Raw genomic sequence first — 15,345 nt, forward strand, 5'->3', positions numbered from 1 at the left:
TGCCTGTCTCTCTGCCTGCTTGTGATCTCTCTCTTTTGAATAAATAAATAAAATCTTTTTTTTTAAAAAAAAGGGTATAAACCACAAAAACAGTCTGGAATAGACACATAAAAATCAAGAAAGTTTATACTATTGAAAGCTAGAAATGAGAACCATCTGAAAGACTACTAAATCCATATTTGAAATATTCAAAGAGATAAAAGAAGGAATTAAAATAAAAAGCAATTAATTATACAGCATCCAGAAATTGAAAAACCTCTCATTAAAATGTCTTGAAATGAAAAAATAGGCAACTAAAAATAAAATTTCAGTGACAGTTTCAATAAAAGACCAGATATAGTTGAGAAAGTTGCAGAATTAGTAATTTGGAATAGGAATCATGAAGAATGCAGTGCATAAAAGTGAAGATATGGAAAATATCCGAAGAGTTAAAAGACATAGACTGAGATAGTTTATTATACATGTAATAGGAATTCCAAAAAGGGAATAAAATGAATTGGACATAGTACTAAAAGAGAGGAATATGGCGGATTCTTCACAATTGAAGACATGAGTATTCAGACTGAAAAACTAAAGTGCAGGTTGTAGTAAATAATGGTGAACAAATGAACTATATAATATGCTAATAAATTTAAATAAGCATTGACAATCAAAACTTTTCAGTAATTTTTTTTAAACAAAATAAAATGAAAAAGCTAGCCAACAAAACAGTGGAAAATGAAGGGAGATTTGGGTTTAAATTTGTTTAAGGTCCTTATAAGCATTCAGGATAGGGATACTGGATTAACTTTAGCCTACATTAAATATGCATGTAAAAATGTAAGATTGTCCATTAAAGTAATAGAAATGATTATGTAATTTCTAAAAAGTAGAGCTCTGAAAGAAGAAATTTTAAAACACTAATAATTTAATAGGAGGTAATGAAACATGAAATAAAGAAAAATTAAAACACAGAATATAGAGCCCTAAAGATAAGATTTTTAAAATCACTTAAATTATTAATCAAAATTGTGCTTGGATTAAATTTACCTATTAAATGACAAAAACTCCAGAAATCTGATTTTAGTAAAAGTTACACAGTTAAAACAAAGAGTAACACAAAATTTGGAAAGAAAAGGATGCAAACAGGTAAATACTATCAAAACTGGGGTGATGATATGAATGTCAAATAAAAGATAGGTGAAGCCCCAAAACTTTAAAAGGCATAAAGGGGGAAATTATTTCATGACAACTGAAAAATCTATGAAGAGGAAAATAATATCATCTGTACTTAACAATATAGTCTCGCCTGATCATAAAGAAGATAGAAATTGCCCTCAATTCATTTCCTGAATCTAACACTACTTTAAAACAAAAGGCAGGCAACGAGAAAGTTAGGAAGGGAGGGAGCGAAGGAAGCGTAGACCAATATCCTTGTGTATGTAGGTGCAAAAATTCTACACAAATATTAGCAAATAGAATCCAGCAATATATTAAAAGACTGCATTGAAAAAGGCCAGTATCTTCCAGAATGCAACATTGATTCAATACCAAGAAAGCGGAAGACAATATCCATTCCATCAACACAATAAAGAAGGAAATAAATGATCACATAATAAGTTTAAAAATTGAATAGGAATTCCCAATGAAAACCCCAATCAAATCAGGAACTGGACAGATGTGCTCAGTATCATCATTATTATTTAACATTGTCTTAAACATAATAGTGTAAGTAATAAGACAAGAAAAGATGTACAATATTACAAATTTATACTGGCAATAAAGACTATAAAATACTTAGGAATAAATTTAACAAGAAAGACACAGAATCTGTAGCAAGAGCCACTCTCAAATTTTGTTGAATGAGGGGCACTGGGTGATGTATGGAACTATCGAATTACTATATTGTACACCTAGAGACTATTATTCAGGCCTTATAAGAGTTGACACTGGAGAATTTCAATGATGTATATATTTGCATAAGAAAAAGAGCATGTGGGAAGTGTGTATAATATGATCCAGTTTTGTTTTTAAAACTCTTAAAATGTCTCTTTAAAAAAATACATAAATGTAAATGCCTCTTTTAAAAAAAATACATAAATGTAAATATGTGTACATGTCTGCAAACACATAGTGTGGAGAAAAATATGAAGGATACATACTACTTGTTTAAATCAAGTGACATGGGCGCCTGGGTGGCTCAGTGGGTTAAGCCGCTGCCTTTGGCTCAGGTCATGATCTCAGGGTCCTGGGATCGAGTCCCGCATCGGGCTCTCTGCTCCGCAGGGAGCCTGCTTCCCTCTCTCTCTCTCTCTGCCTGCTTCTCCATCTACTTGTGATTTCTCTCTGTCAAATAAATAAATAAAATCTTTAAAAAAAATAAAAATAAATAAAAATTTAAAAAAATAAATAAATCAAGTGACATAGATTGAGAGAGTCTTAATAGGTGAAGAAAATATAAGGAGAAATAAAACCCTGCTATAAAAACCGTGGAAGGAGGGAAGGAAAGAAAGAAGGGAGGGAAGGCAGAATTACATAGGGACAATACAGAATTAAGGCAAACAGGTGAAACAGGATAAATAGAAATGTCCTATAGCAATAAAAGGAATAAAATCTTCATATATGTGTATGTGTGTGTGTGTATATCCACATAGCCAGAATGTAGATCCAGATATAAAACATACAGATGTACAAGTTCTTAACATAAAGAACTTCCACAAATTAATAAATAAAAGACTAACAACCCAATAGAAAACTGGAAAATAGGTAAAGGAAATGAACAAATAGTTCACAAGACAGGATATACAAGTGGAATTTGAACACATGGAAAGGTGCTCAAACATTTCTATAATAAAGGAGATGCAGGTTAAAACTGTACCAAAGCACCATTTTTCACCCATCAGACTGGCAAATTATAAGTGTGACAACACACAATGCTGAGAAGGCTGTGAGGAAGGAAGAAATATCATACATTGCTGATGTGACATGTATTAGAGGAGTTGCTTCAAGAACAATTTAGCAGTATCTATGAAAATTACAGTTGCATATGCCTCAACAGTTACACTTTAAGGTCCCAGGTACAAAGTAATACATATACAAAGTTGCTCATTATGGCATTGATTATAATGGCAAAGGACTGAGAATGAATGTTTATTAGTAGGTTACTATTTCATTATGATTCCTCCATAATTTGGAATAATAAGCAGTGGAAAAGTTAATGAGAATATGTAAAGATCTCTAAGATAAAACTTTAAGTGAAGAATATAATGTTTGAAAACATGTGTTTAGCATACTTACATTTTTTTAAAAGTTTTTTTTTGTTTATTTGACAGAGAGAGAGAGATCACAAGTAGGCAGAGCAGCAGGCAGAGATAGAGGGGGAAGCAGGCTCCCTGCTAAGCAGAGAGTCCGATGTGGGGCTCGATCCCAGGACCCTGAGATCATGACCTGAGCCGAAGGCAGAGGCTTAAACCACTGAGCCACCCAGGTGCCCCGCATACTTACATTTATATAAAAAATAACATCTTAATTAGTCATGCACAAAAATTTTACAGAAATATAAATAAGAAAACTTACTATAGTAGATCCTTGTTGGGTGCAGTGGACTTGTGGGGATTGAGTGATGGAGTACAGAATGGGAGAGAAAATTTCAATTTTAGTCTTAATTTGTTTTTAACTATGTGAATAAATTGTCTATTCAAGAAAAAAATTAAGAAGAAAGAAAAAAATTAGGTCTACATCTATTGAAATGAACATGGCATATAAGTAACAAAAGCAAGTTAGGAATAACATGCATCGTGTGATTTCATTTTTGTGAAAAGTGCAGGGCTGAGGAGTTGCTGTGTCTAATTATGATTGTAGAGAAAGAGATTTATACACATTCATACAGAGTTTTAACATTGGTTACCTCAGGAGTATAGACAGATCTTAACTCTTCCTTCATAAGGTCTTTGGTTTGTTCCACTTGTTAAACACACACACACACACAGATCACTTTTGATATTTTTAATAGGATAATCACAATTAAAAAAAAAACATTTTTATGGTTGTGTTTTGCCACAACTAAAAATAAAATATGTCCAAAAGGTAAGGAAACACAAACGCTTTTTATTTTGTAGGTTATTGTTATATGGATTTATGATCCAGAAAATGCAGACCCTGAAGAGTTGCTATGGACTGCCCAGGAGCCGTCACTAGTAGGTGGAAACATTATTATTATCATAAATTTTAAAATGTGCTATCCTTCGAATCATCTGTTTTAAGCATTCCAGAACTAACTACATGCATCTTAATTGTCCAGTATCCTTCGCCATCGTAGAGATTTTGAGCCTAATGCTCAATCTCCACAATTACAAACCTTTCTCTTGAATTCTATCAAGCATTGTCTGTAATTCCTATGAACTGCATTATTCATGAAGATGCTAACATTCAAAGTGCTTTAAAGATGTTCCTTGTGCCTCTATCTTAAAATCATCCTTCAAAAATCTGTCCAGTTGGTTAGTGAATCCTTTACCACTTGGAGACTAGTGAATTTCCTAAAGGTGCAGCACAGCGGATAAATACAGATGGTTTTCAATTTATGGTGGCTTGACTTGGGGTTTTTCAACTTTACCATAGCAGTGATCTGCGTTCTATAGAAACTCTACCCTGAGCTTGGGTCTTTTCCCCAGGCTCGCGGGGAGCAATATGTTTGTGATACCAGCACACGACGCTGGGTGGCGGCAGTCATCACAGGAGTAAACCGTCAGTACACTTAAATTGTTCTGAACCCATACCACCATTGTTTTCACTTTCAGTACAGTATTCAATGGTTTCCATGAGGTATTTAACACTTTATCAAAAACAGACCTTGTGTTAGATGATTTTGCCCAACTATAGGCTAAATGTAGGTGTTTTGAGCCCATTAAAGTTTGGTTAGGCTAAGCTATGATGTTGGTAGATAAGGCACATTGAATGCCTTGTTGACTTACGATATTTTCCATTGAAAATGGGCTTATCAGGACATATTCCATCATAATTCAAAGAAAATCTGTAAATCCTTTCTCTGATTTGTTGCAAATTTACCTCTTTCAAGACTTGAGTTCTGTCTTCTGCTACAATTAAAGTGTATTGAAGAGAAATATAAAATGAGTTGTTTTAATCTCATATGATACTATGTCTTAATGAGTCAAGATCTGGTTTTTGAATAGCATGTTACATGCCTCTTGGTAACGAAATTCACAAGAGATGGACTGATAAATCAGAATGACAATCTATCAATTAATTGTTTTATTTGGCAAATGGCTTTAGAGGGCATACAAGTAATCAGTTGTAATTAAACACTTTAAGCATTACTGCTACTTAATTTCTAATCCTTTTAAGTGAAAATATGTGCATTTTAATGTTATTTCATCCATGCATACCTAATACTTCGCATTTGGAAAATTTCATGTTTATTCAAGACCATGTCATTCCCATAAAACCTTTCTATGGCTCTTAGTTACCAACAGCAGGCTTTGGGCTCTTAAGACACTTGTGGCACACAAAGCCCTGGAATATTCTGTCTCTGCCACTCTTCTCTGGTCTCAGCTCTCCACATGTCCTACCTCTAGCAACAGCACTCTGCTGTTTCCCTGCACACACCTGCTGTTCCATGGCTCTGAGTCTTTGCTGATGCTGTTCCCTCTATGGTAACTGCTCATTCCTTATGTTCATTTTCTCATATTTTCTGTCTCAATTCAGATATCACTGTGTCCAGGATGCTTGCCTTGACCAAATCAGGATTTTTTCACATGAGTATTTTGAGGGCATTATTTTAATGCTACGGTTTTGGTAAATCATCAACAAAACAGCTCTGGCAAAATGAATGTAAATTGCCTGTTCGTGTTTTTATCAGCCAATATGTAATATGACTGAAGGGCACTCGAATCATCATTCCCCCCTTTCCTCTTCGTTCTCTTCCGGAACCACCTCTGACCTTGAACTCTAAATATTCCCTCATCTTTAACTCATTCCTGTATTTTATTCTCTCTTTGGACCTCAACCCATCCCTGTCTCTCATTAACTTCCTCTATGAGTCTTACCCTGTGCCCAACACCCACACCAGAGAAAAGAGGACCATCCGTGGCGTACAGCTCGGGTTAGGATACAGAATAACTTAGTTGTACAATTTGGTTTAAAAAATATTCGAAAGTTCAGGGTTTTATTTTGAGGGTTTTTTCTTTACCATTTAACTGTAAATTATATCATAAAGAAAAAAATCTTAGTATACACCTTAATGAATAATTATAATTAGTCATATAAACACTATCAAGAAGTAAAACACTAACAGTAGTACAGAAGGTCCCCTTATGTGCCACCTTCGTGGACATGATTTCTTCCTCCACCTTAGTACTTGATGAGTATAATTCCTGTATCCCTCTAAAGGTAACCATTATTCTGAATTTTATGGTAATAATTTCTCTGCTTTTATTTTTAGTTTTCCTCATGATTCCTAAACAATGAGGTTTAGTGGGTTTTAGGTTTGGGTTTATTTTTCTACTTTATATAAATGGAATCATGTTTTATATACATTGTGTGTATTCCTTTTGGGTGGTCTACTTTATATAGGACTTATTTGTGTTGTAATGTACCTATAGTTTATTCATTTTTGTTCCTGTATGATATTTCATCATTTCAACCTACTATACATTTTTTATCCATTCTGCCATTGATGAATTTTGGGTTGGCTTATGTTTTGTTTTGTTTGTAATGAGTGTTGGTTTCTTTTTTTGTTCAGCTTTTTAAAAAAAATTTTTTTTAAGATTGTATTTCTTTATTTGACACACAGAGAAAGATCACAAGTAGGCAGAGAGGCAGCAGAGAGAGGAGGAAGCAGGCTCCCCACTGAGCAGAGAACCCGACGTGGGGCTCAATCCCAGGACCCTAAGATCATGACCTGAGCCACCCACGTGCCCTTTGTTCAGCTTTATTGAGATGCAAATGATATATAATATTGTATCACTTTATCAACTTATGTTGTACACTGCTGATCTGATACACTTACATACTGTGAAATGATTATCACAGTAGCATTTTTTAACCTTTATCACCTCACATAATTACTTTTTTTCTCTTCTGTGGCAGGGTTATTTAAGATTTAAGATTTACTCTCTTATCAACTTCCAAATATTTAATACTACATCATTAACTATACTCATCATGCTATATATTAAATTCCCAGAATTTATTCATCTTATAACTGGAAGTTTGTGCCTTTGACCACCATGTCCCCATTCTGCTCACCCCCTACACCCCGCAATCCCCCAGTCTACTCTGCTTCTGCGAGTTCAGCTTCTTTTAGAGTCCACATACAAGCACATCATACAGTATTTGTCTTTCTCTGTCAGGCATATTTCATTTAGCGTAATGCCCTCAAGTTCATCCATGTTGCTGAAAATGGAGACATTTCCTTCTTTTTATGGTCAAATAATATTCCCTTGTGTATTGATGCCATAACTTCTTTATCCCTTCATCCTCCAACAGACAGGTTGCTTCTATATCTTGGCTATTGGAAATAATGCTGCAATAAACATAGGGGTGCATGGATTTTTTGGATTACTGTTTCCATGTTCTTTGGATAAATACCAAGTAGTGGAATTATTGTATCATACGGTATTTCTAGTTTTCATTTTTGGAGGAAATTCCATACTGTTCTCCACAGTGGCTGCAGCAATGGACGTTTATATTCTACCAACAGTGCATGGGGCTCCTCTTTCTCCACGTCCTCACCAACACTTGTTAATCTTATCTTTTTTAACCATTCTAACAGGTGTAAGGCGAGGCATCTTTTCATGGCTCCCTGAAAGTCTTCTTTGGGAAAATGTCTATTCCTATCTTCTGCCCATTTTTAAATTGGATTGCTAGGGGTTTTTTTGCTATTGAGGTCGTGTGAGTTTTTCTATATTTTGGATATTACCCCCTTAAGAGATACATGATTTGCAGATATTTTCTCCCACTCTGTAGTTTTGTTTTTTCCATTTTGAATTCCTTTGCTGTGCACATATGATTTTTATTCTTTGCTCTGTTGTAGTTAACTCTACTGATTGATTTTTGGAAAGTTGAACCAGCCTTACATACCTAGAATGAATCCCAGTTGGCCATAGTATATAATTCTTTTTGTATATTGTTGGTTTCTATTTGCTATTGTATTTCCATTTAGTTCAGATTTTTAAAAATGTTTACATTTCTTTTGAGACTTCTTCCCTGACCCATGTGTTATTTAAAAGCATGTCAATTTTCAAATACTTGGGGATTGTTCAATTACATTTCTGTACTGACTTCTAGTTTAATTCTGTTATACTCTGACAACATATTTTCTATGATTTCTATTCTTCTTTAAAATTTGTTAATTCTACTATAAGTAATGTTTGCTGTTATATTAGTTTCATCTCTACAATACAGTGCAATAATTCTATATATCACTCAGTGCTTATCATGACAAGGGCACTCCTTAAACCCCATCACCGGTTTCACGCATTCTCCCACAAACCTCCCCTCTGACCATCACAAGTTTGCTCTCTCTATTTAAGAGTCTGGTTTTTTGTGTCTTTTTTTCCTTAGATCATTTGTTTTCCTAAATTCCACATATGAGTGAAATCATATTATAATGCTAAGTGAAATAAGTCAGAGACTTATTATTTAATAATAAATATTAAAAATAATAAAACTTAAAAAAAATAAGTCTCTGACTTATTTCACTTAGCATTCTACTTTCTAGGCCCATCCATGCTATCACCAATGGCAAGATTTCACTTTATTTTTACAGCTGAGTGGTAGTCCAGTGTATATATATCTCACAGCTTCTTTATCCATTCATCTATCAATGGACACCTGGGCTGCTTCCACATTTTGGCTGTTGTAAATAATGCTGCAATAAATATAGTGGTGCATATATCTTTTCAAATTAGTACTTTTGTTTTCTTTGGGTAACTACCCGGTAGTGAAATTACTGGATCACATGGTAATTCTATCTTTAATTTTTTTTAAAGATTTTATTTATTTATTTGACAGAGGGAGAGAGATCACAAGTAGGCAGAGAGGCAGGCAGAGAGAGAGGAGGAAGCAGGCTCCCTGCCGAGCAGAGAGCCCGACGTGGGGCTCGATCCCAGGACCCTGGGATCATGACCCGGGCCAAAGGCAGAGGCTTAACCCACTGAGCCACCCAGGCACCCCTATCTTTAATTTTTAAAGAAACCTCCATTCCATTTTCCACAGTGGCTACATCAGTTTGCATTCCCATCAACCATCCACCAGAGATCCTTTTTCTCCACATCCTCACCACCACTTGTTTCTTTGGTGTTAGCCATTCTGACAGGTGTGAGGTACGATTTAACTGTGGTTTTGATTTTCATTTCTCTGATGATTAGTGATATTAAAGATCTTTCCATGTGTCTGTTGGCCATCTGTTATGTCTTCTATGTAGAAATATCTGTTTATGTCTTCTTCCCATTTTTTAACTCAATTGTTGGGATTATCTTTGGTATTGAGTTGTGTAAATTCTTTATATAGTTTGGATACTAAACCCTTTTTTAAATATATCATTTCCATTCAGAGGACTGTCTTTGTTTTGTTGATTGTTTTCTTTGCTGTGCAGAAGCTTTTTATTTTGATGTAGTCCCAATAGTTTATTTTTGTTCTTCTTTCCCTTGCCTCAGGAGACATATCTAGAAAAATTTGCTATGGCTGAGGTCAGAGATATTACTGCCTGTGTTCCCCCCTACGATTTTGATGGATACTTGTCTCCATTTGGGTCTTTAATCCATTTTGAGTTTATTTTTTTGTGCAGTGTAAGAAAGTGGTCCAGTTTTATTCTTTTGCATATTGCTGTTCAGTTTTCCAACACAATTTGTTGAAGAGACTGTCTTTCTCCCATTGTATATTCTTGCCTCCTTTGTCATAGATTAATTGATCATATAATTGTGGATTTATTTCTGAGCTCTCTAGTCTATTCCATTGAACTAGTATGTCTATTTTTGTGCTAGTACCATACTGTTTTGATAACTACAACTTGTAATATACCTTGAAATCTGGAATTGTGATACCTCCAGCTTTGTTCTTTCTCAAGATTGCTTGGCTATTTGGGGTATTTTGTGGACCCATACAAATTTTAGGATTATTTGTTCTAGCTCTGTGAAAAATGCTGGTGGTATTTTGATAGGTATTGCATTAAATCTATAGATTGCTTTGGGTAGTATAGACATTTTAACAATATTTCTTCTTCTACTCCATGAGCATGGAGTATCTTCCCAAACATTTGTGTCATCTTCAATCTCTTCCATCAGTGTTTTACAGTTTTCAGAGCACAGGTCTTTCACCTCCGTGGTTACGTTTATTCCTAGGTATTTTATTATTTTTGGTGAAGTTGTAAATGGGATCGTTTTCTTAATTTTTCTTTCTGCAATTTTTTTTATTAGTGTATAAAAATCCAACAGACTCCTGCATATTAATTTTGTATCCTGAAAGCTTACTGAATTCACTTATCAGGTCTACTAGTTTTTGGTGGAGTCTTCAGGGTTTTCTTTTCTTTTCCTTTTTTTTTTTTTTTTTTTAAAGATTTTATTTATTTATTTGACAGAAATCCAAGTAGGCAGAGAGGCAGGCAGAGAGAGAGGGCAGACTCCCCACTGAGCAGAGAGCCCAATGCGGGGCTCGATCCCAGGACCCTGAGATCATGACCTGAGCCAAAGGGCAGAGGCTTTAAACCACTGAGCCACCCAGGCACCCCTTTTCCTTTCTTTTTTTAATTCAGTAAGCTCCTGGCCCAGCAGGGTTCCCAGTGTGGGGCTTGGACTCACAAAACTGAGATTGAGACCTGAGCCAAGATCAAGAGCCAGACACTTAACCAACTGAGTGACCTATATCCCCTTTAGGATTTTCTCTATATAGTATCATGTCACCTGCAAACAGTGAAAATTTTACTTCTTCCTTATCAATTTGGGTGCCTTTTCTTTTTCTTGTCTGATTGCTGTGACTAAGACCTCCAGTACTATGTTCAAAGAAAGTGGCAAGAAAGGACATCCTTGCCTTGTTCCTGACCTTAGGGGAAAAGCTCTCAGTTCTTCCCTGTTAAGTTTGTGTCAGCTGTGGATTTTTCCTGTATAGACTTTATTATGTTGAGGCACATTCCCTCTAAACCTACTTTGTTAAGGGTTTTTATCATGATGGCTTTTGTAATTTGTCAAATGCTTTTTTCCTGCATTTACTGAGATGATAGCTTGGTTTTTATCCTTTCTCTTGTTGATGTGATGTATCACGTTGGTTGATTTATGAATATAGAACCACCCTTACATACCAGGAATAAATCCCACTTGATCTGGATGAATGATTTTTTTAAATGTAATGTTGGGGAGGAGGAGTCAAGATGGTGGAGAAGTAGCAGGCTGAGACTACTTCAGCTACCAGGAGATCAGCTAGATAGCTTATCTAAAGATTGCAAACACCTGAAAATCCATCAGCAGATCGAAGAGAAGAAGAACAGCAATTCTGGAAACAGAAAAACAACCACTTTCTGAAAGGTAGGACCAGCGGAGAAGTGAATCCAAAGCGACGGGAAGATAGACCCCGGGGGGAGGGGCCGGCTCCCGGCAAGAGGCGGAGCAACGGCGCACAAAATCAAGACTTTTAAAAGTCTGTTCCACTGAGGGACGTCGCTCCAGAGGCTAAACCGGGGCGAAGCCCATGCGGGGTCAGCGTGGCCTCAGGTCCCGCAGGGTCACAGAAGGATAGGGGGTGTCTGAGTGTCGCAGAGCTTGCGGGTATTGGAACAGGAAAGCCGGCTACAGAGACAGAGCCGACAGTAAGCTCGCAGCTCGGTGTTACCTTGAACCGGTCGCAGGCTCGGTGAGCTTGGAGCGCGGCCAGAGGTCAGGCAGACGGGAGTAACTGGCGCTGTTCTCTGAGGGCGCACTGAGGAGTGCGGCCCTGGGCTCTCTGCTCCTCCAGGCCGGAGACCAGGAGGCCGCCATTTGTATTCCCGTCCTCCGGAACTCTACGGAAAGTGCTCAGGGAACAAAAGCTCCTGAAAGCAAACCCGAGCGGATTACTCAGCCCGGCCCCTGGTAAGGGCGGTGCAATTCCGCCTGGGGCAAAGACACTTGAGAATCACTAGAACAGGCTCCTCCCCCAGAAGATCAACAAGAAATCCAGCCGAGGCCAAGTTCACCTACCAAGGAGTGCGGTTTCAATACCAAGGAGAGCAGCAGAATTCCAGAGGAGGAGAAAGCAAAGCACGGAACTCATGGCTTTTTCCCTGTGATTTTTTTTAGTCTTGCAGTTAATTTATTTTTTTTCTTTTTCATTTTTTGTTTTTTTTCTCGCCTTCTGGTAAATTTTTTTTTAACTTTTACCTTTTTCTTTTTTAATGTTTTTTAACTAGTTTATCCAATACATATATTTTTTATTTTTTATATTTTTCTTATTTGTTTTCTTTTTTTTAATTCTTTTCTTCTCTTTTTTTTTTCTTTCATCCTTTTTGAACCTCTTTTTATCCCCTTTCTCCCCCCTCACGATTTGGGATCTCTTCTAATTTGGTTAAAGCATATTTTCTTGGGGTTGTTGCCACCCTTTTAGTATTTTACTTGCTCCTTCATATACTCTTATCTGGACAAAATGACAAGACGGAAAAATTCAACACACAAAAAAAAACAAGAGGCAGTACCGAAGGCTAGGGACCTAATCAATACAGACATTGGTAATATGTCAGATCTAGAGTTCAGAATGACAATTCTCAAGGTTCTAGCCGGGCTCGAAAAAGGCATGGAAGATATTAGAGAAACCCTCTCGAGAGATATAAAAGCCCTTCTGGAGAAATAAAAGAACTAAAATCTAACCAAGTTGAAATCAAAAAAGCTATTAATGAGGTGCAATCAAAAATGGAGGCTCTCACTGCTAGGATAAATGAGGCAGAAGAAAGAATTAGTGATATAGAAGACCAAATGACAGAGAATAAAGAAGCTGAGTAAAAGAGGGACAAACAGCTACTGGACCACGAGGGGAGAATTCGAGAGATAAGTGACACCATAAGAAGAAACAACATTAGAATAATTGGGATTCCAGAAGAAGAAGAAAGAGAGAGGGGAGCAGAAGGTATACTGGAGAGAATTATTGGGGAGAATTTCCCCAATATGGCAAAGGGAACGAGCATCAAAATTCAGGAGGTTCAGAGAACGCCCCTCAAAATCAATAAGAATAGGCCCACACCCCGTCACCTAATAGTAAAATTTACAAGTCTCAGTGACAAAGAGAAAATCCTGAAAGCAGCCCGGGAAAAGAAGTCTGTAACATACAATGGTAAAAATATTAGATTGGCAGCTGACTTATCCACAGAGACCTGGCAGTCCAGAAAGAGCTGGCATGATATTTTCAGAGCACTAAACGAGAAAAACATGCAGCCAAGAATACTATATCCAGCTAGGCTATCATTGAAAATAGAAGGAGAGATTAAAAGCTTCCAGGACAAACAAAAACTGAAAGAATTTGCAAACACCAAACCAGCTCTACAGGAAATATTGAAAGGGGTCCTCTAAGCAAAGAGAGAGCCTACAAGTGGTAGATCAGTAAGGAACAGAGACCATATACAGTAACAGTCACCTTACAGGCAATACAATGGCACTAAATTCATATCTCTCAATAGTTACCCTGAATGTTAATGGGCTAAATGCCCCTGTCAAAAGACACAGGGTATCAGAATGGATAAAAAAACAAAACCCATCTATATGTTGCCTCCAAGAAACTCATTTTAAGCCCGAAGACACCTCCAGATTTAAAGTGAGGGGGTGGAAAAGAATTTACCATGCTAATGGACATCAGAAGAAAGCAGGAGTGGCAGTCCTTATATCAGATCAATTAGATTTTAAGCCAAAGACTATAATAAGAGATGAGGAAGGACACTATATCATACTCAAAGGGTCTGTCCAACAAAAAGATTTAACAATTTTAAATATCTATGCCCCCAACGTGGGCGCAGCCAACTATATAAACCAATTAATAACAAAATCAAAGAAACACATCAACAATAATACAATAATAGTAGGGGACTTTAACACTCCCCTCACTGAAATGGACAGATCATCCAAGCAAAAGATCAGCAAGGAAATAAAGGCCTTAAACGACACACTGGACCAGATGGACATCACAGATATATTCAGAACATTTCATCCCAAAGCAACAGAATACACATTCTTCTCTAGTGCACATGGAACATTCTCCAGAATAGATCACATCCTCGGTCCTAAAGCAGGACTCAACCGGTATCAAAAGATTGGGATCATTCCCTGCATATTTTCAGACCACAATGCTCTGAAGCTAGAACTCAACCACAAAAGGAAGTTTGGAAAGAACGCAAATACATGGAGACCAAACAGTATCCTTCTAAAGAATGAATGGGTCAACCGGGAAATTAAAGAAGAATTGAAAAAAATCATGGAAACAAATGATAATGAAAATACAATGGTTCAAAATCTGTGGGACACAACAAAGGCAGTCCTGAGAGGAAAATATATAGCGGTACAAGCCTTTCTCAAGAAACAAGAAAGGTCTCAGGTACACAGCCTAACCCTACACCTAAAGGAGCTGGAGAAAGAACAAGAAAGAAACCCTAAGCCAAGCAGGAGAAGAGAAATCATAAAGATCAGAGAAGAAATCAATGAAATAGAAACCAAAAAGACAATAGAGCAAATCAACGAAACTAGGAGCTGGTTCTTTGAAGGAATTAATAAAATTGATAAATCCCTGGCCCGACTTATCAAAAAGAAAAGAGAAAGGACCCAAATAAATAAAATCATGAATGAAAGAGGAGAGATCACAACTAACACCAAAGAAATACAAACTATTATAAGAACATACTATGAGCAACTCTACGCCAACAAATTTGACAATCTGGAAGAAATGGATGCATTCCTAGAAACATATAAACTACCACAACTGAACCAGGAAGAAGTAGAAAGCCTGAACAGACCCATAACCAGTAAGGAGATTGAAACAGTCATTAAAAATCTCCAAACAAACAAAAGCCCAGGGCCAGACGGCTTCCCGGGGGAATTCTACCAAACATTTAAAGAAGAACTAATTCCTATTCTCCTGAAACTGTTCCAAAAAATAGAAATGGAAGGAAAACTTCCAAACTCATTTTATGAGGCCAGCATCACCTTGATCCCAAAACCAGACAAGGATCCCATCAAAAAAGAGAGCTATAGACCAATATCCTTGATGAACACAGATGCGAAAATTCTCACCAAAATAGTAGCCAATAGGATTCAACAGTACATTAAAAGGATTATTCACCACGACCAAGTGGGATTTATTCCAGGGCTGCAAGGTTGGTTCAACATCCGCAAATCAGTCAATGTG

General features: G+C 36.7%; 1 protein-coding gene across 5 annotated transcripts in view; it reads left to right on the forward strand.

Annotated features, from left to right (window-relative positions):
- CATSPERE (catsper channel auxiliary subunit epsilon) overlaps positions 1-15,345 on the forward strand; it is a 157,329-nt gene that overhangs the window by 39,057 nt on the left and 102,927 nt on the right. For all 5 annotated transcript variants that reach the window (XM_032317865.1, XM_032317869.1, XM_032317868.1 and 2 more), the window contains one exon: positions 4,098-4,175. In XM_032317865.1, coding sequence (XP_032173756.1) covers positions 4,098-4,175 — 78 coding nt within the window. The remainder of the gene's footprint in view (positions 1-4,097; positions 4,176-15,345) is intronic.

The sequence above is a fragment of the Mustela erminea genome, chromosome 17 (genome assembly GCF_009829155.1).
Source record: "Mustela erminea isolate mMusErm1 chromosome 17, mMusErm1.Pri, whole genome shotgun sequence".
NCBI lineage: Eukaryota > Metazoa > Chordata > Mammalia > Carnivora > Mustelidae > Mustela > Mustela erminea.